The 25,682-nt window shown below is 42.4% G+C and overlaps 1 protein-coding gene across 1 annotated transcript in view; it reads right to left on the reverse strand.

The window, feature by feature from the left end:
• MARCH3 (membrane-associated ring finger (C3HC4) 3, E3 ubiquitin protein ligase) overlaps nucleotides 1–24,937 on the reverse strand; it is a 36,900-nt gene extending 11,963 nt beyond the window's left edge. Inside the window, exons 1-2 of the mRNA XM_008579048.1 lie at nucleotides 24,693–24,937; nucleotides 21,835–22,039 (exon numbers count right to left, since the gene is read on the reverse strand). Coding sequence (XP_008577270.1) covers nucleotides 21,835–22,039; nucleotides 24,693–24,880 — 393 coding nt within the window. The 5' untranslated portion in view covers nucleotides 24,881–24,937. The remainder of the gene's footprint in view (nucleotides 1–21,834; nucleotides 22,040–24,692) is intronic.
• Between the last annotated feature and the right edge of the window lie 745 nt (nucleotides 24,938–25,682).

Raw genomic sequence — 25,682 nt, forward strand, 5'->3', positions numbered from 1 at the left:
CGCCCGCGCCTCGCTCAGCCAGTGAGCGGGAACCGGTCTGTATGTGGGATCCGAACCCTCGGACGGGAGCGCCACCACGCTTCCCAAGCAGTGCACTATAGTAGTGCGCCACCGGGCCGGCCCTAAGTATAAAGTCCTTTAAATTGGTACTATTACAGTAAAATCTGTCTTCTTCAGAGCCCCAGGTGTTACTTGTCCTTACACAAATGCAGGCCTGTGAGCAGACCAGCGGCAACAATCTGTTGTTGAAAAAAATTGTCCTATGCCATGGTAAGAGCCACTGAGTATCCAAATATGTTTATAAAGTGTATTTATTCAAGCAGAGTTTATAAGTAAAAAAATTTTTTACAGTAAAAAATTGATTACAGCTTCAATTTCCAGCAATACGGAATATCTAAATAAATTATGGAATTTACTTAAAATAGGATACCATAGAATAATGTCAAAGGATAACGTACATTTTATATTTACTGATATGATATGTTGCTGAGCAGAAAAAAAATTTCTACTGGACAGAATGTATAGTACAATTCTATATATGTAATGATGTATTTACACAGACATAAACATTTACATTTACACAGACACAGACATTTATATTTACTTAGTGTAGGGAAAATATAGGAAAATAGGGCCCCTTGGATGTTCAGAATCTTGCCAAGCATTTGATATAAATATGCATGTGTGCCCAGGTGTTCCTTGGTTGTCTAATGTAATTGTGCATGCGCACCCAGGTGTTCTTGGGTTGTCTGACTTGCACCCAGGTGTCCTGGGTTATTGGACTTAAGTATAAAGGACGAGTGGCTCTGATCCACAGGGCCCCCCAGCCTCTGGGATGCCCTAGGAGGTGGGGGTGGGGGGCATGAGGAGGCCACTGCTGTTGCTGCCAGTGCCCCCCACCACTGGGATGCCCCAGGGGGGGGCACGGGAGGCTACTGCTGTTGGAGGCTGTTGCTCCCAGGACCCCCAGGGACCCTCCGGGAGGCCACCACCGCTACTGCTGGAGGCTGCTGTAACTGCTGCTGAGGAAGCTGAGGACTGAGTTCATGTCATCTGCCAATGGCTCCTGGGATCTTTCCCAATTACCTAGCTGTGGACCTGCGTGTGAGAGGTCTGGTGACCCAGCCAGGCGTATGAGGGGTCTGTGACCCAGCCTAGGATGTGAGGGGTCTGTGACCCAGTCTGTACAACAGGTTTGAAGGGTCTGTGGGCACTAACCTGCCAATACACTTAGACATAGTGTATTTACATAGACACAGACGAGAGGAGTACCTGGCAAAAAGGGGGACATTCTTGAATGGAATTATGAGTAGCCTTAAATTTTTTGGTATGTATTTTCTTATTTTCTAAAGTGAACATGGATTCCTTATGTAAACATATATATGTATATATTACTTGTGTACAAAACACACACACATATATAGAGAGAAAGAGAGATACACACAGAGCAAAAGACAGGGACAGATGGGATAGTCAGGGGAGGAAGGTGTCTAACTAGTGCACAGCAAACTAGAGCAGTAAAAAAACTTACTGAGCTATTGCTGGGGCAGACTCAGTGCTAGAAGTTTGGAGTTTATTATGCAATATCTTGCTGAGTCCTCATAACAATCCTGTGAAGTAGTTGCTAACAGTAACCCCATTTCATAGATGCAGACACAAGGGAGCAGAAAGTTTAGTAACTCACCTAGGGATAGATAGCAAGTGTATGTTAGAGGTGAGATTCAAACCAGCTTCTCTTTTCTGTTCCCTGCTTTCCATATTAACATTTTATTTTTTGTACCAAATGGTGTTTGTGTATGTGTGTGTGCTGTGGAGCGATTGAATTGTGTCCCCCAAAATTCATTTATTAGAAGCTTAATTCCCCCTGTAACTGTTGAGGGCAGTAAATCTTATTCTGGTAATTGGAAGGTAGGGCTTGAAGAGGTGATTACATTGTAGGACCATGCTGTAATGAATGGTTTAATAATGGTGTTCAGGGGTGTGGTTCTGAGGGCTTTAAAATGACAGCACATGAGACTCTCTCTCTGTTCCACCATTTTCTGCCATGTAAAACCCCTGGGTCACTGTCACCATCACCAAGGGATGATGAACACATCACCAGATGTGTTCCCTAGACTCTGGACTTCCCAGCCTCCAAAACTGTAAGCAATAAATTTCATTTTCTTTATAAATTACCCAGTTCCAGACATTTTGTTATAAGCAACAGAAACAGACTAATACCATGTGTGCATGCTAGGCTTTTGCAAATTTTCAGATGGGGGAGACATGGTAAGTCCTCCTTTTATTGGGTACGTCAGGTAGCTGAATGTTTGGTTGGCTGGCCAGGATGTTATGGTAGTTTCACAAAATTTTCCTAGGCTGCTCTTCAGTTCTACGTAAATTCTTTTACCAAACCACAATGAGTTCCACTTTCTGGGTGTTTAACCTCAGCTAAAATATCACGCATTTGGGCCTAATTCATAATTGACAAAAGGTTGATCTCAATTATTGTTGTTATATTTCTGGCTCTTATGTGTCTTCCACCTCTCTTAGACTTATTACGCACTGAGTATTACACCTATTTGTATAGTAATGTCCTCATCTCTTACGCAGTCAATAAAGAGGTGGGGAGGAGGCAGGCTTACTTGTGCGTCCCTCTTCCCATGTGACCTCACCTTGCTATCACTGGGGTCTAGCACAGTGCCTGCACAGAGTAGGCACTTATTTAATGCTGACGAAATGACAATAGCTTATGCTTCCACAGCCCTTACTATATGCAAGCACTATCTTATATGCTACATGTAATAGTTCCTTTACTCCTCCTCAGCAATCTTTGAAAGAGGTATTGCTATTATCAGCACCATTTTATAGACAGGGAAAATGTGGCACAGAGAAGTTAAATAACTTGTACAAGATTGGCATTGGCTTTGGTCCATGTAGTCTAGCTCCAAAGACTGTGGTCCTAACCACTCTATTATTTCATCATTCTTAGTAAAAATGGTGTGGAGTGGGTGGATGGTGGGAGAGGAGGGGGAGCACACCTTAACTGTTCCTATCAGTACAAGAAGGAATATCTACTTATCATGGTTTCCCTGGTGTGAAATACCAATTAATTTATCCTGCCATTTGTGGATAGCTTTTGCAGCTAAAATACCATTCTTGAAGAGTCTTTAGTTTAACTTTAGTCCTCAGCTTATACCCGTACTTGATGGTTAGCTATATTTTAAAAGCCAAGGTCAGTGACTGTGAATACTAATTTGTACAGCATCTTTCACCTGGCAGGCCCACCCATAAGGCTGCCAGGGGCTCTGTGGGCAGCTCAGGGTACCCTTCCCACCTCTTGTTCTCTACTTCCATCAGAAACATGAAGCAAACTGTTTTAGTCCGTTTTATGTTGCTATGACAGAAATACCTGAGACTGGGTGATTTATAAAGAACAGAGGTTTATTAGGCTTACGATTCTGGGACAGCTGCATCTGGCATGGGCCTCAGGCTGCTTCTACTCATGGTGGAAAAGTGGCAGGCAGCCGGCAGGTGCTAGCTGATCACATGGTGAGAGAGGAAGCAAGAGAGAGGAAGCAAGAGAGAGGAAGCAAGAGAGAGAGAGAAGGTGCCAGGGTCTTTTTAAGCAAAGAGCTCTCGCAGGAACTAATAGAGCGAGAACTCATTCATTAATCCCCCCTCCCCCAGGGAGAGCATTAATCCATTCATGAGGGATCCGCCCCATGACTCAATCAGTTTCCAACACTGCCACATTGGGGATCAGGTTTCCACATGAGTTTTGGAGGGGTCAACACATCCAAACTCCATCACAAACAGATCTCATTCCAATCACCAACTTGTTCTTGAACCATGAAGTTGATCTGTTCTTGGAAATAAGTTCAACAAACAAATAAACAAAAAAGACACCCCACTATAATCAGCACCGTAGGGCCTGAGACAGTAGAGGGAATTAAAGCAGCATTCTACTACCAGTGACACGGCATCATTCAAGGGCTGTAAATGTACATCCAAGGTGAGCTGGGGACCAGTGGCTACTTTCAAGGTGGGTTACTGTGGGTTCAGATCTAATTACAGTGCTAATATATTAAATCCTTTACTGGTGGCTGGGGGTGCAGGAAGTGCAGTGCTATACGACATTAGATTCATTAGGCTCTGAGTTAATCAGCTTAAATCCCCAAGGTAGACAGGACACCATGCAGGTCAGTTTGTAGTAGAACCAAATTACACTCTGGGGGCTAATAGCTCGGATTGATCACAACCTTCCTCATGAATCTCCTTAATGAGAAACCATCATGAGATGAAAGAAACTGATAGAAGGGAAACCATAACAAATTTATGGAACTGGAAGAAAAAAAAGGCACATTCTTATAATGTTTACTCACTTGCATTTATCTGCCTGAGTGTCTCCTGTTAACCTGACACTTGACAGAGTCATTAACCAAGTGCTTGCCTTTCTTGGGATGGGTCTTATTCTTGGATGGGTTTCATTCTCCACTAAACTGTTTTGCTAGTCTGGGGAGCTGGAATGTGAAAGGGGCAGTGTGATGATCAGAAGGTAAGTGACAGGTCCTTTGCATGATTTAAAACTGAAGATGACACTTGAAAACCATGCTTTCCAGTTAACTTGAAACAAAGCAGAGAACAAAAACAAGCACCACTAAGGTTTTAAATTCCTGAATCTCTCAGTCTGTCAATGAGTTTCCAGGATAGCTGAGGTTGCACAGAAGGAACTTCTGAATCCAAGGAACCTAAGGAGACGCTTGCTCCAGATATTATCAGACCCGGCTTGAAGCAAAGCACCTCAGATGAGAACATTACAGAGGAGGTGTCCATGCCTTGGCCTCTCTCCAAAGCTCTAGATGTGCATATTCAACAACCCACTCAACATCCTCACTGAGATAAGGGACAACGCAAACTTAATCTGTCTGAAACACAACTCTGGATTTATCACACAACTCAACACCATTTTCCCCAGGTCCTCTCCGTATCAGTAAATGACACCACCACTCCCCAGTCGCTCAGTCTTCCTGTTTCCTTTCTGTGTCCTGCCCCACACACCTAGCCCTTCAGTGAATCCTGCTGGTACTGCCTTCAACACACACCTGTAGTCCGTCCACCTCTCCACACCCACTGTGGCCCATCCCAGTCTGGGTCCCACTTTGGAGGCAGCAGCTTCCCTGCTTCCACTCTGGCCACCCTACGGTCCAGTCCCAAAACAACAGTCAGAGTGAACTTGATGAAATAGAAATCAGATCATGTTGCTTCTTTGCTCAAAACTCTGCAATGGTCAGAATAAAGTCCAAACTCTCTACCTGGGACTGCAAGGCCTGACCTCCTCCCTTCCTCCCACTCTGACCATGTCCCCTGCCATCTCTCCCCCTTCTTTCCAACCTTTCCATGCAGCTGTTCCCATATGGGGAGCAGGCTTTGCTCATATTCTTGCACAGCTGGCTCCTCATCATTTAGGTCTCAGCTCAAACGGTACCTTCTCATTGACAACACTCCTTGCACCTGTGAACACTACCCAGCTGTATTTACAGAGCAGATCACTCTCTGAAATGATGCTATTTATTTACTTGCCCATTTTTAAAAAGTTGAATATACATATTTGTGGGGTACAGAGTTGACTATCAGTATTTGTGTACAATATGTGATGATCAGTCAGAATAGTAGGCATACTCGTCACTACAAAATACACTCATTCTTTGTGTCCATTAAACAATTTCTCCCTAACCCCCCTACCCCTACTCCCTACCCCTGACTTGCCCATTTATCACTACCCACTTCAGCAAAAGCTGCAGCAGGTATGTTGCTTTTGTTCATTCTTGCATGCCTTGATCTAAGAACAGTGCTGGAACATATGAGTAGTAGATGCTTAATGAAAATGAATGCGTAAACATTTGAGATGTCAGCAGCCCTGATTAGAAATGATCTTACAGTAGTTAGACTAATTAAATTGACTGGAAAGGAGAAACTTTGCTGGCATGTAAACATCAAGTCAAGTTCATTGCTTTTAGTCTTCTAGACTAGAGGTAGCGTTTCTTATATATTGCTCTTTTTAGGTTTCCAAGAGAAGTATCTACACATTGTTTTGTTGCTACAAGATTAAAAAACCTGTAGTTTCTATTCAAGTTTTTTTCTAAGATGTAAATAACCATGAAATACCATTTATTTTTCCATAACTCATGAAATACCACGAGGAATTCAGTAAATTATTCAAGGTCTTTTGTACTGTTTTAGTCTCAATTCCTGTATTTTTCCTAGAAAAAAACTACCTTGAAATAGTTAAGAAAAAAATAATACCAAATGCCCATTTAAAAAATATACAACTTTAGCTCAACCAAAAATATGTATTGACTGCCTATTATGTACCAGATATATTTACTGAATTTAATAACACCAGCTGGTATTATTATTCCCATTTTGGATTAGGAAATTAAGGCTCAGCGAGGTTTCTTATTCAAGGCTACAAGGCACAGGAGCCGGTATCTGAAGCCTCCAGCCTGATGCTGTTTTAACTCTTTCCTTCAGCTTGCTTTGCACTATATTAAATACTGGATCCTGATTTCTGCTCATTCCTGCAATGGAAGAAGTTGGAGAAGCAGCACTGTGTAGGGGATAAAATATGGGCTTGGAGGCAGGAGATGGGACACTGCTTCCAGCTGCCCCGCTTTTGTTCCTCCAAATGCTGTGTGACCTTTATCAAGTTCTCTCACCTCTTTGGGGAGTCAAAAGTGGGAGTCTCCCTGAATGAGTGAGGAAGGTATGGCTTTGAAGGGAGTGGTGAAGGACGCTTCTTGTTGTCAGAGCCATGCTCCCACTTCTGTTCAAAACATCAGGGCCAACTAAGAGTGTGCGTATCACCCTTCAGGCCAGCCCTCTTCTGAGCTCCAGGCTTGTGGATCCAGCTACTTACTTGGTATCTGTCCATTTGTGCAACAGACATGGCAAACTTTATGAGGACCCCAGTGGAATGCTGCCCTCACTGTCCACCACCCCAGCTCTCCCACAGACCGATTCCTGCTCAGGCCAGCCCGCACCAGTATGTGGCAATACCTACACCTAGTGGCTCTAGTAAACAACCTCAGCTCCACCCTTACTTCTCACTTTCCCCATTCCCTGCCCCTTATATCCGTCTGTCAACAAGTCCCGTCAGTTCTTGCAGCACACCTCTTGAATATGTTCACATCTCTCTCTCTAGCACCACTACTCTTTTCCCAGCCCTCCTTGTCTTTCACCTGAACCATGTAACAGCCTCCCTACTTTCTCACTCTTCCATTCCTGTTGGCCTAGAATTCAGTTTCTATAAAGCAGCAATATCATGCCACTTCTCTTGCTTAAAATTCCCCAGAGGCTCCCTGTGGCACTTCGTCTAACACCTCTCATGGCTTAAACAGCCCTGCATGATTTCGTCTGGGTGTCTGAATCCTGGAGTCCACAGACCTCTAAGTGTTTCATGGATAGGATTCACGGGTTCTGTGATTTTGAATGGGAAAAAAAACACCTTATCTTTATATTCACAACCTCTTATTGAAATTTAGAGTTCCACTGAGTTGTGCAGAAAATCTCAGTGGCGTTAGCAGTACCTGTGAATTTGTCACCAATAGAAATCATAGATGTTTCGTATCACATTACAACTCTTGCAGATATCTTAAAATATTGCTACTTCAAAGTTAGCTATTAGATCTGCCACAAAACGTGTTAATAAAGAAGCACCTTATTTATATTTTATATTACAATTGTCTTTTAAATACGTTGATAATTGTATTTTAACGTAATTGGCTTCCTTTGCATTCATATGTGTTCATGCAATTAAAAACACAATTCTGTGAAGGAACACTTAGGCTTCAACAGACTGCAAAAGGATCCACAACAGAAAAGTTTAAGCACCTAAAATCTAGCTCTTTTGATCTCCCATACAATGCTCCTCTGCAGTATTTCTTCCTGTTTCAGAAATACCAAACGAGTTCCTGCCTCTGAGCCCACATAATGGCTGTCCCCTCTGCCTGGAACTCTTCTACCCATGCTGGTTCCTTCTCATCGGTCATATCTACACTCAAATGTCACACTCCAGGACCTTCACAAACCACCACACATACTCTCCCCCAGTCATTCCTTAACTTGTTTTGTTTCCTTTATAAACTTTATCACTATCAGAAATAATCTTGTTTATTTACTTGTTTATGCTGTGTCTTCCTCCCTAACAGGTAAGCCCTGTTATTAGTACTTGACATTCTTCCATCCTGCCCACAACTACATTTCCATTTCCTAAAAAAGCTAATTTGTGCTTGATAACTATTGGCTGACAAAATAAACAAATCCTTCCAAACCAGAGGATCTCTTTGGGTAGAAATCAGATGACTACAACTGGAACACATACATACATGCATACATACATACATAAGATCATTCACACAGACTCCATCAAATCCAGTGATGTAATTTTTGCCACCCCTCCCTCCCCCCGCTATGCATAGCAGTTACCCTGGCATTCACAGCTGTGATTTGGCTGAAGCATAAGTCGTATTCAAGGAAACCCTGGAGATTTGTGATGCTCCCCGGAAGACTTAGGCCCATGAGCCAATTAATGGGCTATAAAGCTCCATAAATACTGTATTTCTGTCTGGAACATTATAATTCGGCTCCAGCATTATTTAAACAAATGCTACACACATTCACACCAATGGGTTTGAAATTTTCCAAAGATAAGATTAGCGGCACAGAATTAGATGACAAAATAATTTTATATATTCACTTGCAACTTCAAATACAAGCAAAGTGAGAATCTTCTCTCTCTAATTATTTTAGATCATCACTGTGTAGAAGCGATCACAGTCAAATTTTGATTGCTTATCTGAAATATGATCCTTGTTAGTATAGTAGTTAGAAAAAAGAAGTACGAGAAGATACTACAGAAGTATGTGGCATATATGATCAATGTAAAGCCAGAAACTTAAGAAGAAGAGATAATCAATCAAGGGAGGATGGAAAGCAAAAACATAGAAATTTCCAGAGGAAACTGATAAAATGCACAGCCCCAAATAGAACTTATTTACTTTGGAAACAATGGATTCATACTGCATAGTTTTTTACTAATACAAATAGCAGCCCCCATTCCCCTTATCCTGCTTCATTTGGCTCTTATTGGCCCCCTGGCCCTCTAGACTGTAAAGTTACCAGCATCTCATGTGCCAGGATAGTGTACCAAGTCAGAGGCCTAACTGGAGTGCTGTACAAAAGATGAGATTATAACAAATAACACGAATAAGGATAACAAATTCCTATTTTGATAATTGGGGTGTTGAAAGGAATAGACAGGGAGAAATAAAATTCAAAACCAAGTCCTCAAAATGGGACCACACTGTGTCCCTCGGGAGTAGAGAGCATGTGAATAAGAAAACTATCTGAGCAGGGTGTGGTGGAGGGATTCCAATACACTACAGTGTACATGTGAAATAGAGGACGGAAGAGACATCCTCACCACACACTCCCATTGTAAGCAAGAATGGGGACACTTTGAAAACAGGGAAAATTCCTGCTAGATGGAAGGACCATGAGAACAGAGGAACTTTTAGATTCACGGTCCCTATAGTCCAATGTTTTGCTGCCAAAAAGGGCCCCAAATATTTAGGAGGGACTGGCTAACTTTGCTAGACACATCCTAGCAACTAATGGGTCTGGAATCTTTCAAGACTCCACTAAGTTCATGAGCTGTGGTGGTGGTACCTCTTTATTTTTTTCAAAACTCTCTGTCCTCAAATTTTGAAGGGAGCCCACCATCATTCAAGTGATTTGGAATGTGCTATGCACGCCATGTTCACAATGTCTAAGCTGTTCATGATTTTCAAGGTTTCAGACATGCCCCTCATTAGCCTCCTCACATCTAGATGAAGAGTCTCCCACTTTCCGCCCAGGGCTCCCAGATATCCATTTTTACTGCTCCTTTTGACTTTGGATATTCTTCCTTGGGCATGGTGCCCAGAATATCAGCTAACCAGGTGAAGACATGCAGTGTGTTATATGGGGGTGGGGGGAGCAACGTTTTCTATTTTGGTGGCATTACTCTCCTGGATTATGTTCAATGTTTGTATACCACTTTGCTACAAAACTCACAGTTGTCTCCAGAGAAGACATTCTTAAGGGGTAAGGGGCAACAGCTAAAATGACATGAGTCATGATATCAGGGATTGGCATTTATAAAAGGGCAAGCAGGAGACTGGCTGGATAAACACAGTGGCTGTCGGTGGGAAAGCTCTCCTCCAACTGGGAGACACATAGACATTTTTAGCTTGAGTGATCCTGAGACATGTGCCCCAGGTGTCCCCCAGGGCAGAACCAAGCCAACCATGGCAGAACCCAAGTTAATAACTAGCCCAGTCTTTGTACATGTTCATAACTGAATCACTGCCCTCCCTTTAAGACTAGCAAATCATGTTCACTGTCATGGTACCCACAGAAGTATAATGTGGCCTTCTTACGGAAGAGGCAATTTGTAGTGAAGTGTTGAGAGCTTCTCTTATTTTTCATACTTAAGACATTTCTAGGGTGCAGGAGACACTTTTGGAAAATCTCTGTGGTCCCTTGTAGTTTACATAACTATATTTCTAGATCAGGGTCCTTGACTTAGGGTGTAGTGCTTCAAAAACATCTGTGATCCCTCTGAAACTATATTTGAACACTGAATGTCTGTGCATTTTAGGGGCGAGAGTTCAAGCTTTTACCAGATTCCCAAACATATGTGAGATGCAGAAAAGAGTAAGAAACACTGTTCTGAAGCATTTCCCTAAACTATCTTTAGACACTCCTCGGTCCAGTCTAACTTTCAGAAGTTTTATGAATTTAATTTGGGTAGGAGGATTTGGTTGCCTTCTGAGAATCATTTCTCCTTAGATCTTGACCCCCCTCTCCCCCAAAAATAAAATATGAAAAATAAACCTAGGGCACAACATGTGAGATAAAAAATTAACTGTATAGTTTTAGATGACACCGGATAGCAAAATCAAGAAAACAACCAGATTAAATTAATGGGCTTAAAGGAAGAAAAGGGCTCTGACTGAACAAGGATGGCAAAAATTCAGATAATATGAAAAATCAATGTACAGATGATTTCCATGCAGTAAGAGAGTAAAAAATGAACAGGGTTTCATCATATAAACTGAGATAGATAGGGAGAAAGCCAAACTTTAAGAGGGGAAGAAACCATTGCTGGTTGTGACAAGTAATCTCTGTGTTATCACTTTCCTCATTTCTAAAATGGAGATGGTTCTATATACAGTAAAAAGCATTAAAGTGCTTAGGACAGTGGCACAGGTAAGGCCTCAGGAAATAACCAGGAATAGGAGCGGGGGTGGGGGTGGGGGGGAGAGGAAGGCGGAGGGGGAGGAGAGTACATTAAGGTAAACAGGATATTGAGAAGGAATCAGAAATAAAAAAGTATAGTCATAGCAAGGAAGGTTGCTACATAATTTTTCTATGAAATCTGAGACTGGACCTTGCAAACATGTGGCTAAGTGAAGGAAGCCAACTGCTAAGGACCAGATACTGTAGGATTCCATTTATAGGAAATGTCCAAAATTCAGAGATTGAAAATTGATTAGTGGCTGCCTAGGGCTGGGGGCTGGGGGTGGGCGGCAGGGAGGGGAAGATCAGAGAGTGATGAAATGTTCTAAAATTGACTATGGTGATGGTTATACAACTCTGTGAATATACTACATGTCATTGAGTTGTACGCTTTAAATGGTGAATTGTATGGTACGTGAATTATATCTCAATAAAGCTGTTAAAAAAATCTGAGACTGCGGGCCGGCCCGGTGGCACACTGCTACAGTGCGCCGCTTGGGAAGTGCAGCGGCGCTCCCGCCGAGGGTTTGGATCCCACATACAGACCGGTTCCCGCTCACTGGCTGAGCGAGGTGCGGGTGCAGCACCGAGGGTCGCGATCCCGTTGCCGGTCCCGGTCCGGTACGGGCGCGACACTGAGGGTTGCGATCCATTGCCGGACACGAAAAAAGACAAAAAGGAAAAAAAAAAAAATCTGAGACTGAAAAACCTCTTGGTTAAAAAAAAATCTGAAGTGTCCTGTAGATTTCCATAAAGAAACCCTCCCTCTTGCATAAATTCCCTTATGTAGGTACATCCTTTCACCTTGCCACATCTTCATGTAATAGGGTGATTTTTCAGATATATATCACATATGTCTTACAAACAGCTGAAAATGTGTATATTTTGATAAATGAATGACTTCTGGGTCTCAACATTAAAGTCATAGACTTTAAGCAGATGAGCCAGTGTTTTGAAAAGTATTAGAGCCATTTATTACTTCCATTTCTTATGCCTTTTCTCCCATCATCTATATACTGCAAAGAGCAAGCCTTTGCAAGTAGGCAAATTGTTAGCAAGGGTTGCATTATTTTCTAGGAAGGTGAATATTTTCCTTTCATCTCTCAATTTCTGCTTTTACTGATTCTTCCTAGATATAAATCCTTAAATGCCTACATATTCTATTTTACAACTTTCCTGCTGCTCCTGCTTGCCAGCATTTCATATAAGCTATATTAGCCATTTTCCCTCAGAGTCCTAAAAGGTTTTGAACCTCACTATTTATTCCAATGTTCTGTTGGAGCACTGTTGGAGGTGAAGCAATGATAAAATAATGAGTATAAAATATTTCATTTTCTTCTAATCTGACCTCAGTCTTCACAAACAGATCTTTATACATTTTCATAAGTGGCACATCTCTTTTTCTGTATTCCAAACTAAAAGCTTCAAAAGCTTTTTTTCCCTCTCTCTCTCGTTATATAAGCACAAGATACCTTTCTGCTCACATATCCATCACAGTGTAAGTCTATCCCTCTAACTCTGTAATAATGAATTGCAAAGGAACGGTTTTGTCCCCAGCAATCTCGCAGGGTCCCTAACTCTTCAAGAAGGGAGGCAGACAGTGGTGAGCATGGCCCAGAAATATGGATTTGGGGAAAAATGGGGGAGGAAGGCAAAGCCTGAGGACCTGACAGGGGTCTTTTCTTATTTTTTGCCAAATCTGCTGCACCTGTCAAAAAAAGTGAAGCAAAGAACTGAGGCAATTACACACATAATTCAAGAGAAAAACCAGTGTTCTCCTTCATGGGTTGCAAAACGAGGTTTACCAATCTGCATGATCTCCATGATAGTATTTAAAGAAATTTACCTCACAGTGTGTACAGCCCCATTATGAGTGATTAATTTTCACTACCACTCATGAAAGGAGAAGGCTCTTAACTGAGTTTACCTGGTTTTCTTATAACATCTCTCCCGTAGGAGAAATCTCAGAAGAAATCGGTGACATAGTGACCCAGTGAAATGAAGACTCACATGCAGAGTAAGAGTAACTAGATAAGAAGAAAAAAGAAAGGATATGTAAAGTTCCTGGGAAACTAAGAACGATTTTTCTGGCTTCTGATGGGGTGGTGTAGCCAAAAGCTTTGCTTCCCAAGTAGACTAGAGTATAAAGAGACACAGTGAAGAAATGCCATTCTACTATCCCAGAACTCAGTCTGGCACAGGTGGGGATTTTTTAAAAATAGATTATTTTTTAAAGCAGTTTTTTGTTCACAGCAAAAAGGAATGGAAAGCACACAGAGTTCCATATACTCCTAACTGCCCCTTACACACACACACACACGCACACACAGAGAACCTTCCCTGCTACTACTGTATTAACAGCCCACGCCAGAGTGGTACAAGTGTCAGAGCTGATGAACCGACATTGACATGGCATTATTAACCAAAGTCCATAGCTTCCATTAGAGTTCACTCTCAGTGTTGTAATTCTATGGGTTTTGACAAATGTATAATGACACGTATCCTCCATTATAGTATCATACAAAGTAGTTTCTCTGCTCTAAAAATCCTCTGTGCTCTGCCTATTCATCCTTCCCTCCCCGCAACAGCTCCAGATTTAACAGACGAATTTAATGCCAAGAGAAAAGCAGAGATTTACTCATAATTTTTTCATTCTCCCCTTTCTGAAGTACATTTAGTCCCTTGGAAAGGCTGGTATTGGTAAAGAAGCCCTCAGCTCTGTATGTGCACACGTGCATGTCAATGAGCAAGTGAAAGAAAGTACTTTTAGAGCCAGGAAGGAAGAAGCCAGGTGCTATGGTTTGAATGTTTATGCCCCTCAAGTTCATATGTTGGAATCCTAACCCCCCAGGTGATAGTATTAGGAGGTGGGGCATGTGGGAGGCGATTAGGTCATGAGGGTGGAGTCCTCGGTACTGGGATAAGTGCCTGTATAAAAGAGACCCCAGACAGCTAGTTTGCCCCTTCTAACATGTAAGGACCCAGAAGAGGGCCGTCACCAGAACCCAGCCACGCTGGCACCCTAAGCTCAGACTTCCAGCCTCCAGACTGTGAGAAATAAATTTATATTGTTTATAAGCCACCCAGTTTACAGAATTTTATTATAGCAGCTTCAGTGGACTAGGACAGCAGGTATGGTGGAAAGAGTGGATTTTGGAGCCAGAAAGACCTGGATTCCTCTGCCTTCTCCACTTACTAGCCCTGAGGCTGAAAGTTTTTAAGATCTTTGAAGACTTAAGGAGGCCTTATCTACAAAATATCTTTGTTATTGTAGGGATACCTGAGACATTGAAATAAGATGATTATATAAATTGTGTAGCATGTAATATTTTCCCTTTACCTAGGAAATGGGTGAACATAATCTAAAAAGAAAAAAAACTTTGGGGTGTGAACATCTTAAAGATAAAAATGGATGGATTCAAAATAAATTAATTAATGCCACTGGATTGGAGTCAGGATCCGTGTCTATTCTGGTAGATGAAGTTCTTAGCACAAACGGGCATGGCCGGGTATTATTCAGTGGTTAACGACCACTGACCTCCCATTGCTGAACTGCAGATACTTCTCCACTCTGCTCATTTGTATACGATTGACCATTAGACAGCATTTAACCGTAATCACGTACTACTGACAATATTTCACAGTAGTATTTGTTTAAAACTGTGCATGCTTTCTTTGGTGTTAAAAGTCGGTTACTGACACAAAACTGGAGAGGCACGTGGAGGGCTGGCAGAAGCCCTCGGTAAGGAGTGTTATATTCTGTAACTCTGCTTCTGAAATCTGCACCAGGGCTTTTGTAATTTATGTCTCCCTTTGGTTCAACCAGGCACCTACCTGTACCCTGCACAGGGCAGTTCCTGGGTGCGACTTGTGCCTGATTTCAGCAGGACTTAGGAGAAAGATGATTACCAGCTACAGTCATTTAGCGACGGTTCACTGCTCCTCCCAGACTCCCCTTCACAAAGCCTCCTGCCAGCAGCCCAGGGACACCACCTCCACCATCCCTAACTCCCATCGAATAACTTCTAGTTGCCTGCCTTTCAAAAAAGTGAACCCTTTGCCAGTCAACATTTGCTTTACTATTTTTTGTTACATTTGGAGTTAGCTGAAAGGGTCCAGAATCTTTCAAGATGATCTGCCCTTTTTTGTTGACTTCTTATTCTTGGCCCAAATGTGCTTAAGGAAAACCCGACTGAGTATTCTCACATATATGAGACTACCTAAGGATGAATTAGTGAAGACTATAGACATTTTCTCTCTGCCCCCAAGAGGCTTTGAAAGGTACGTCACTCACAAAACGCTAGCATTTGTTAATTCTGGGTAGTGGATGCACACCTGTTTGTCATATTATTCTTTGTGCTCCTCTGTATTGTTTAAAACACAGAATAATTAAAATTAAAAAGTTGTGTGAAATAATTCTTGGTGTTTTGTGTCATTGTGTCTCTACTCGTAGAAGTCCTCAGATGAGGCGATGAATGGAGCAGCTACTGGGACTGAAAAAGGTCCTCCTGAGAATATGGATTCTAATGTGTATTTCAACCCAAGTTCATGGCAAGTATCAGCACAATTTAAAATAGCAGAACCTGGTCAGGTAATTATTTTTATGCATGGAACTCAATTTTCCCTCCAAATTAACCCTTTACCAGCAGTGGATGGGCTGAAAACACAGGCACCAAGCAGTTCCATCTGAAACAGCCGTGTGAACACTTCGGTTGGCTTGCTTTTTTAATGAAGTGATTTTTAATGAAGCAAGCTGTGAATTTAATAGATACCTTAAAAACAGCTTCTTTGTAACTAAGCTTTAAGTAACGAAGCAACTGCCAAATTAACCACCAAAACCAAGAGAAAAATTCAAGACTGAACAATTTCTGGATCAAGGATTGCTGGGGTTCGGTCATCAGACATGTCCTCTGCTGGCACAAAACATGGCGCCACAGGTCCACGGGGAGGCAGGTGGCCTGATGGAAGGCTCACTCAGTGACCCTGTCAGAGGTCAAGGCAATGCTTGGCCAACACTAATGCACAGTCAAGTGCAAAGTGTTATAACTGCCATTATTCTCCCTGTCCGTGCTGGTACACTATCTCTTGGAGGGTCATTTACCTTGTGATTTTGAATCAGCCATTTCAGCTCACTTATAAGGTGGGGACAATAGGAAGGAGATCATTAAGTTTAGTCTGTAATACCCTAGAAGAAAGACATTGGTAGAAAGAAATGCACATAGTATTAGAGAGCTCCTAAAGGTGGGAGAAATCACCTAATCCTGGAATCTCAAATGTAAATGGTAGGCAGGTAAGGTAAGATGGTGAAAAGGGCTGGGTGGGTATAAGCAAAAAGCAAGGTCTGTAAGAACTGGAGAGTGCACATCCCACCTAAAGGCACTCACACACCTGAATAAAAAATAAAGTATTGATCCAATAAAATACACCTCTCACATGCTATGATTATGGTCTAGCTACCTTACTGGGCTGCGCTCACAGGTTAGAACGAAGAGAGGAACTTGTCCCCCTTCCTATGAGGAATGGAATGGTGGTCCTCCCACCAGTGGATCTCCTTGAATCAGTTTATATCCCCTATGGTATAATTCCCTAATTACCCCAATGCTACAAGGATTTGCTGATGACATGAATACTCCGAAACAAAAAGCCCATGTTTTTACTTAAATGAATAGTAAAAATCAAAACAAAACAAAACCCATTACAGTAAGAGTCTACCAATGTCTCCACCTAAGTCTTATATAATATGCAGGAGGGTACTTCAAAAAGTTCATGGAAAGATTCATATTACCTTTTAATTCTATTTTTCCACTAACTTTTTGAAGTACCCTCGTGTGTGTATAAATAGTTAAGTGAAGTCTTGCCTCTATTACATGGCTAGTGCCAAGGTATAAAAGTGGTTTCTCTGCAGCAGTTCAACCCTGCTCCCTGCTGTGTAGCTGGAGATTACACTAAATCCAGAGCACACTTTAAAACCATTTTCCTCCAGTGGCTTAAAAAAAAAGATTCATAAATAAAAAAGTTTGAAAAAAATCCTAATCCTCATCTCCCTAGCTTTATATCCCATTCTCAGTTTCATTTAGCTAAACCTCTGACTCACAGGGAACGGCTTTTTAATTGTTCATACAATTCTTATCAATCAGCTGGGTCTGTGTAAAGGAAATAGGATTAAGAAACCTAATCACTCCCTCTGTGAAAAACCACCATGTCTCCCTGATCAGCGGAAGATCAGATCCCAGAAAGCCTTTCCTCCAGATTTCCGCTGTTTCCTGGCTGTTTTATTTTAATCACAGCACTGTTGGGCTGATCTATAACTTCATGAGTCTTCCAGGCAAGGGTGGGTGTTACAGACACATTCACTAGAAACTGATGTCACAAGCATACTATTTGCACTCAGTAAGATGGGCTTCCTTGGCAGACTGGTCACTCAGAAATGCAATAATGGCAATAGGCTGGAGTTGAGGCACACATTTTAGGGAACAAATCATGGTATTTTTATTGGTATTTTACCATTCATTATAAAAGAATGGTATCAGCGTTTAATTTATAGAGAGAAATAAGGAAAACGAAAGATGAGCAGGAAGGAGACCATAAAACTACCCAGGCTGATTATTCAGTGAATCCTTTTATGGTTAGTGGATATCTATTTACTATGTTCTACTGGGTCGTTATTCTTGGGGACAATTCATCTTATAAATTGCCACTGGGTACACTTTTCATTATCAACAAAAAATATGTAGACTTCATGAGAGAAGTGCTAGCAGTGGAGGTATACAATGCATGTGTGTTATATCTACTCTTCCTTTTTGCTATGCATATTTTGAATGTTTTCCTTTCAAGCTTTGCATGATTACACACAGACCTTATGAGATTTGTATTAGCTAGACTATGGCAGAAATTCATCCACATCTGACTAAACTAGATGATTGCAATGTAGCTCTCTTGGGTTGAAACTAGCTCTTGTTATACTGGCTTACATTGCGCCAACAAAATATTTAGGTTATAAAATTTGCAATGCACAGGCCAAAAAAGACTAAAAGACTTAGTCTGGCCATAGGTGGGCAGGCAAGGTAGTTAAGTAGGTAGATAGGCGCTCTGGTCTAAATGTTAGTACACTCCAAAGCTCATGTGGAAGTTTGGTCCTCAATGTGGCAATGTTGAGACATGGGGCCTTTGGGAGGTGACTGGATTAATTGATTAATCCATTTGTGGATTAAGGGATTAATAGGTTAATGGATGGGTGAGTTATCACGAGAGGAGCCACTGATGGCTTTGGAAAGAGAACAAGTGAGTATGCGCTCTGGCCCAGCCCTCACCATGTGATATTTTGCAGCACCTTGGGACTCTGCCAAGAGTCCTCACCAAGAAGGCCCTCACCAGATGTGCACCCTCAACCTTGGCCTTTCCAGCCTCCAAAACTGTAAGAAATACACAGTTTCAGGTATTCTATTATAAGCAACAGAAAACAAACTAATACAATAAGTAAGCAGAGAGATACACACACACACACACACACAAAATCAAGTTATCGAGGTATAAATTACAAACTGTACTATGAACCCATTTTAAGTGTAGAATGTATTTTTTTCCTGTATGAGAACTTTTAGCCTTATAGAGACCACAAGATGTCATGGAGAACTACTTGCTCACCCTCTTCCTCAGTGAAGCTCAGAGAAAAGGAGCCAAGCTACGCAGATGGTCACGTGGGTGATCAGTCGCAAAGTGGGGAGAGGATGCCCAGTGTGGAGATTCCAGTAAAAATCAGCCCATTGATTTGGCCATTATGAGTAAGAAACTCACTCTTGGTGGGAGGTGAGGGGGCGGGAGACTTTATGTAGCAGCCTGTGTATAAACCACAGCCCTCGGTTCCTGCCCAGTTAGAAATACACATCCAGATGCTGGCTGCAGATGAAGAAGTGCCTTAGAAATAGTGGTGGACGAAGGGTTATGTTCAATCAAAAATGAGAGGGTTTACCGAAAAGTGGAAGTCTGTGGTGTTCAAGTAATTGCAACCAATGTTAGCACCTAGATGTTGACAAATAAAATTTATAAAGGACCTTTTAAACTGCTTCCTCTATCAACAAGAGCTGTTACTGTCACATCGATTTTGAAATTAAATGTTATGGGACTTCTTTCTTGCTTTAATGAGAGGGCAGGTCCAATTGGTAAACAAAGTAATGATTAAAACAATTAAAAGAGTAAGAATGATAAAGTAACAACACTCCTAATCCTTAACCCAAATAGGCAGGTTCTGCTGATTTATTGAAAAAAGAAGCATGTTTATTTTGAGGTGAAAATATTGAGACACATGCTCACTATGAATAAATCTGCCCTTTGGTAAGAGGGAAAAAGCCAATTACTAATGTCATTTGTTTAAAAATCTTCCCACACCTGGTTCTCATTTGTCCTGCAGCTGAAAAACCAAAGACAACTTCTTTTTATTGCTTGTGGTCAAACAGCAAGTTCATTTCACCATGGGATGATCAAACGGCCAATCTCCACCAGCCTGAGAAGGTTTGCCTTTCACTTTCAACTTGTTCAATCATCATTAACTCTGAAAATTGTCACATTCCATTTGTGCAATGAAAATTTCACCACCGGTGACCGTTTGGGTAAAGTTTTTGTAGGTGAGGCCCTAAATCTTGCACAGCACCTCACACGTTCTCAAGTTCATTTGCCTTGTTTCCTGATTTAATGACAGTTGCCTAAGACCCTGGAGTCAGTCTGTGACCTGACATTGGCAACTTCGAAGAACATTCTGTGTGGGGGTACATGTTACCCTCTCTAGGACTGAAAGTGCTCACTGGGTGACTGGACACATGAATGTTGTCTGAGAAAAACTAAGGTATGTGTACATGCACACACACACATACACACACGCGCGCGCACACACGCCCACCCCCTCCTTTGCTATATATTATGTGCACATACACTGGGATTTTTACTAAACAAAAGTAAGTCTTATTTACTGGGGAGATACTAGTGAAGAAGACCACTGGACAGAGCCCATTTAAAAGCAGTGTTTCCTCTCTTTGGAAGCCAGCTGCCCTGGAGAGGCTGCAATATCAGATTGGGGAGGTTCCAAAAAGTTTCTGGAAAGGAGAAATATACTTCTTTTTACTTTTGCCATTGGGCTACAGAAATCTTCCTCTCCTTTGTTTATTGTTTAATAATATCTCCCCCTCTGCAGAGAAGTTGTGAAATGTTAAATACCAGTGAATCGCACTGGGCCGAATTCCTGACAGGCACTCTAAAAATATGAGTTTCTGAAAGTGGATATAAAGCGGCAAGATGATGGAACAAGAGGTCACTTGATCCAGCATCATAAGAAAAGTATAGAGTCTAGTGGGCAAGTCAAATAAATTTTGTGCCATTTGGCAAGTATATTATGGCTAAAATAGGCCCTGGTTACAGGTCCTGATTAAATTTTCAAGGTCAAAACCAAGAGAATGTATATACAGAGCTCTCCAGAGCCTTAAGTGCCTAGGCATTACACACTTACTAAAATAGTCTCCAAGAAGGTCTTCTTGATTTCTAACTATAGTTTTAATTACAGGGTTTCACTGGGTTAGCTGCTGAAATAAGGAGAAGGTTATCAGCAGGTCTGGATTATAGATACAATGTCTTGGCCCCTTTCGGCTTGCTCTGGCTCATAATATATTAGAGTATTTATTGTTGCCAATATACAATTTTTAATTGACTAGTAGAAATTGGGGGCAGGAGAGAAGGCAGAAATAGTCTAATAATTTTTTCCCAATTCCTTTTGCTAATGCCAAACCAGACCCTGGTTCTAAGGAAGAATCATGTGCCTCCTAAAACATGAAAGAAAATGTCCTGCCATTTCAATGGCTGGATTGACCGCACCACCCTTTAAGAAGAGATTCCAATAGGTTATCTGCTGAAAAAAGTTTGTTCATAATTTCTCAGGAGAGATATTTTTATTCAAACACCTGTATGTGTGCTCTGTATTCTTAGTGTTTTATAAATATTAACTCTTTTAATCTTTACAATAATTCTAAGAGGTGAAGTAATTTACCCAAGGTCACAGAACTATTCAAACCCAGGAAGTCTATATCCATTAGAATAGGCAGCTATATTTTTTCATGAAGACCTCTCAGGATATGCAACCCAAATGCCCATGTATCTGTTGCTTCAAGTTGGGCAGATGGTGTGGAAAGAGAAAAGAGTTTGATCTCTTTGTTCTATTTCGCAGGGACTGAAAAACAGAGATCAAGTCTCTAAACTTCTCCTTTCTCCTTCCCTTTCTTCTACTTTCTTGTCTCCACCATTGTGGAGGTCACCCTTCTTCTTCTGGCTCATGAGTGAGCTAGCAAGCTGTTCCTCTCCCTTTTTCAGATACAAGCAGACAGACAGACATACACACTCACACACTGTCACACTCACACAGAGCTATTACTGTGCTTCAATGAAGCTGTGCAGGGCTTGTGATCCGGGCATAAAACCAGACATCATTTGCTCATTAGAGCTAAGTTTTCAGGACGTGCCCCACTTACTGACCTCCACTAACGGCCTGGGTTTGCGCTCGACTGCAAACCTGAAGTGGCAGAGTTCACAGTAGCTGGTGTTTGAGGATGACAGCCAGTGCTCCAGGCAGCTCCGATGAATTGTCCCCAAGGTCCCTGTACATTCACATGGAGAGAGCAGGTCCTCTTGGCTGCTGCCCTCATGGCAGATCCTGCACATCGGCCGGTCATTGAAGGGGCTGCAAGAGAAGGGGGGCACCTACTGGTCACTGGGCTGGAAACCACTGCCGTGTGGATGGCCCTCTAGCCATGTTCCTGTGGGCCCTCCCCACAGAATAGACACCTGCTTTAAGAACCTTCAGCTCTACATTTGACCTTGGCCATGGGCCCAGTGGTCCTTGGGCACTCCAGAGCACTCAGGCCATCTGCTTTTTACCAATACAAAGAAATAGAGTGGCCAAAATCAAGGTAGCCAGGTGTGGCCTAGGGCCCAAAGTGAGTGAAAACGAGCAATGTGTTATTTTTGCCTTGAATGTAGATACAGTTTAGACAAACTACCAATCAACAGAGCAGAAATTGTTTTGAAATGACACCAATTATAGTTCCTAGACAAACTGCATCTGTTGAACCAGGCCAGGACTCCTTTGTGTACCCAGAGGTTCCTTTCATTTCTCCTTTCAACAGAGCAGGAGAATGAGAGGAAGGCAGTTAACAGGCAACCGACCCCAAAGCCGCCACATAGAACTGCGGCCTGAGCCAGGGCACAAGGCTGAGTGCCGGATGATCCCCTGAGCTTTTGTAGGATGCTCTCTGGGATGCCAAAGACACTAAACTGAAAGCGAGTAGTGACTGTGTCCTACTGAGGTGGCCTCAGCCTAGAGTTCTGCCTTTAATTTGGAAAAGCCACTCCTGCACATTTTGTTAAGGCAGCGTAGTATAGTTAGTAGATCATGGTGTAGGCTCCAGGATCCAGCAGACTGGGCTCTAACCCAGCTCTGCTGCTCACCAGCCAGCTAACTTTGGGCAAATAACTTCAGCTCCCTGTACTTTAGTCTCTTCATCCTTAAAATGGGCACAAAGAATGGTGCCTTCCTCATACAGTGACTGTGGATGAGAAAAGACAGTTCAGGTTAGAAGCTTAGAATAGGGACGAGCACACAATAAATGCCTAGTTAATGCTGCTGTTGTCACTAGTGGAAAAACTCAGGCCAAGGGAAATCAAATAACATCACATTATCACATAAGTCAGTGGCCAATGGAAGGAGCGAACTAAGATGGCCTTACTTGTCCACAGGTACTCTGTCCTGTGAGAGGACCATCCCTCTCTGACCAATGGGTGCTGATGCTGCTTGTGCTGTTCTTCAGTGGGCATTACATTTTAAAATATGTCATCGTGACATATGACAACCTGCCCTCCACTGCCTCTCTCCATGTCCCCCAAAGATGATGGTGACCCAGCCCATGCCCCATCACTTTCTTTAGCACCATCTTTGGTCCAAATGGAAATACCATGGAAACACTGCTGCTTCCCAAAGACCTTTCTGGGAATGAGTGAAGGCTAAAAACAGGTTAAAAGAGGAAGGGATCCCCATCCCACTTGTCCAAAAAAACCCCACTGTGCTCGGGGGCGGGAAAAGAAAGTTGACAGAGTTGACATTTTTCTCTCATGATTCTTGCCTCCTGCATTCCCATTGTGCCAGTGCATGTAAAAATCTGAAGCCTTCTGGTTTACATGCTGACAAACATGCATACATGGGCTCTCAGGTCTCAGTCATTTCAACTGCAGCCTGCTCTCCCTGATCAAACAAGGATCTTGATGCCTGCAAGGGTGACCAGTGCACATCCAGTCACCCAGTCTCAAGTCACAGGGAACCAATGATGCTCACCACCACATCATGTTCTGAGTCATCCTGATGCAGGCACGTGTGTTTGCGGGCCTGTGTCTGCACCACGGAGGTTGACTGAATCGCTCAGACCAAGGTAAGCAGTCTAGGTGTGAATGACTCGTCCTAAGTTTGGGGGTCAGAAGTGACAGCACTGACACTAGGGGGGGCAAGTCCAGTGTTGATATACATTTTACATTCTTAGGTCAAAAGTCCTACTTCCCCATTCTGGTAAAAAGCTGGAGAAGCCAGGGAGCATCTATCAGCCTGGCAGCCCGTAGCTCCCAATCCGCCACCAGACAACAGCAGCACAAGAGGGGACAAAGTGCTGGCCTGGATAAGTGGCCTTCGAGCTGCTCAGAGCCTTCACCCTTGCTTCGCTTCAACACAGGGGCAGACACAGGAGGTTTTAACAACAGCACTTCATAGGGCAGGGTGTGTGAAGGGTTGGGGATGGGGACCATGGAGGCACAGGAGGGGGCAACAAGAGAGACCCCCAAGAGGTGACAAGGGATTCGCACCGGAAGTAGCCCTTGTCAGTGCTTCCATCAGGCAGTGCTGAGAAGCATGCACACCAGGAATGTCGCTTCAGAAGTTTTGTCCACAAATCCAATCACTTTGGCTCAGGCACCTGAAATCAGGTGCCTTTGTCATTCTATTCTAACAAAGGGCTACCTTTGTTAGCTCCTGGAGACAACAAGAGTGTAATTACCATAGCAATGTCAAAATAACAAATGTAAAGCAAGACTCCATATCTTGTGGGGTCTTTCCTGGCTGGCTCTCTGCGAGTGTAACTTTAAGTGGAAAACTCGACACCGCGAATGTTAGCTTTACACCCTATTGCTATAGAAACGGCAATGACAGAACTCATGTAGTCTTTTTTTTTCCAGCACCTCCTCTCACCTGACACAAACACCTGAGCACTAATTACATTCCCTTTAGCATTTTCCATCTTTCAAAGAGTTCTCCGGATCAGTTACAGATTCATTTATTTTAATTGTGGTACTACCTCTGGGTGGCAAGAGTCCGCACTACTGTTGACAGCAGCTGCCCGTCCTTGGCTGAAACTTGCATGACATACTGTGGCTGCCCATTCACTAGGCTGCCACAATCCTCCACGCTCTTCACCACGGGTGCAGCCGAGCTGGTGCAATCTGGCAGGACTTCGGGCAGGTGACTGCAGCGGCTGGTTGTCATGGCAACAGACAGCAATTACTCTGCTAATGGCTTCCACATTCATACAGGATTTCCATCTAAGAGAGATCAGAAAACAGTTTACTTGGGCAGGGTGGTTAACAGAAAACGACCAATTATGGGCCACCAATATCAAGTCATTATTTAATAGAAATAACAGGGGTAGCCTCGATGTGGTCCCTTATCTTGTTGCCATTTAATACAAGTGTGCGTGTGCACATGCGTGCACACACACAACCCACAAGAAATGGTGGAGGTAGTTACAAACAAGACAGCAAGCAAGTCAGTGTGTACACTTAGGAGCCCTGCTTCCCACAAGGGGATGGAGTGATGGCTCTGAAGCCCAGATCTGTAGAGAAAATAAGCAGTTCTCCTGCTCTGTGCCAGAGAAGCAATAAGTCTTTGTTGACACTTTCTATAAGTTACTAGAATCATTATTAAAACCATTCACAACTATTTTTTCTTGTAAACAATTTATTCTCCATGAAACTTCATTCTGAGATATTAAGATTAAGAAGAGAGAGAGAAAGAAGGGGGGAAAAAATAAATTTGGCCAGGTATCATGTTCTAGGACAATAGTTACCAAACACGAATTGTTCTATTACTGTACCACCTTTCTGACTTTTGCCATATCTGTGTCCCATAACACAATTATCTACTTAATGTCATGAAAATTAACTTCCTTTAAAAACTTAACCTATTTTTTAGCCTTATCTTAAAGTTATTCAAGGAATGATGAGTTTGATGAGCTTGCTTTATTGTTTTTCTAATGGACAGTAGAATAAATACATTGGCATTGCTTTTT

This window comes from Galeopterus variegatus, unplaced genomic scaffold (assembly GCF_000696425.1).
Source record: "Galeopterus variegatus unplaced genomic scaffold, G_variegatus-3.0.2 Scaffold1800, whole genome shotgun sequence".
Classification (NCBI taxonomy): domain Eukaryota; kingdom Metazoa; phylum Chordata; class Mammalia; order Dermoptera; family Cynocephalidae; genus Galeopterus; species Galeopterus variegatus.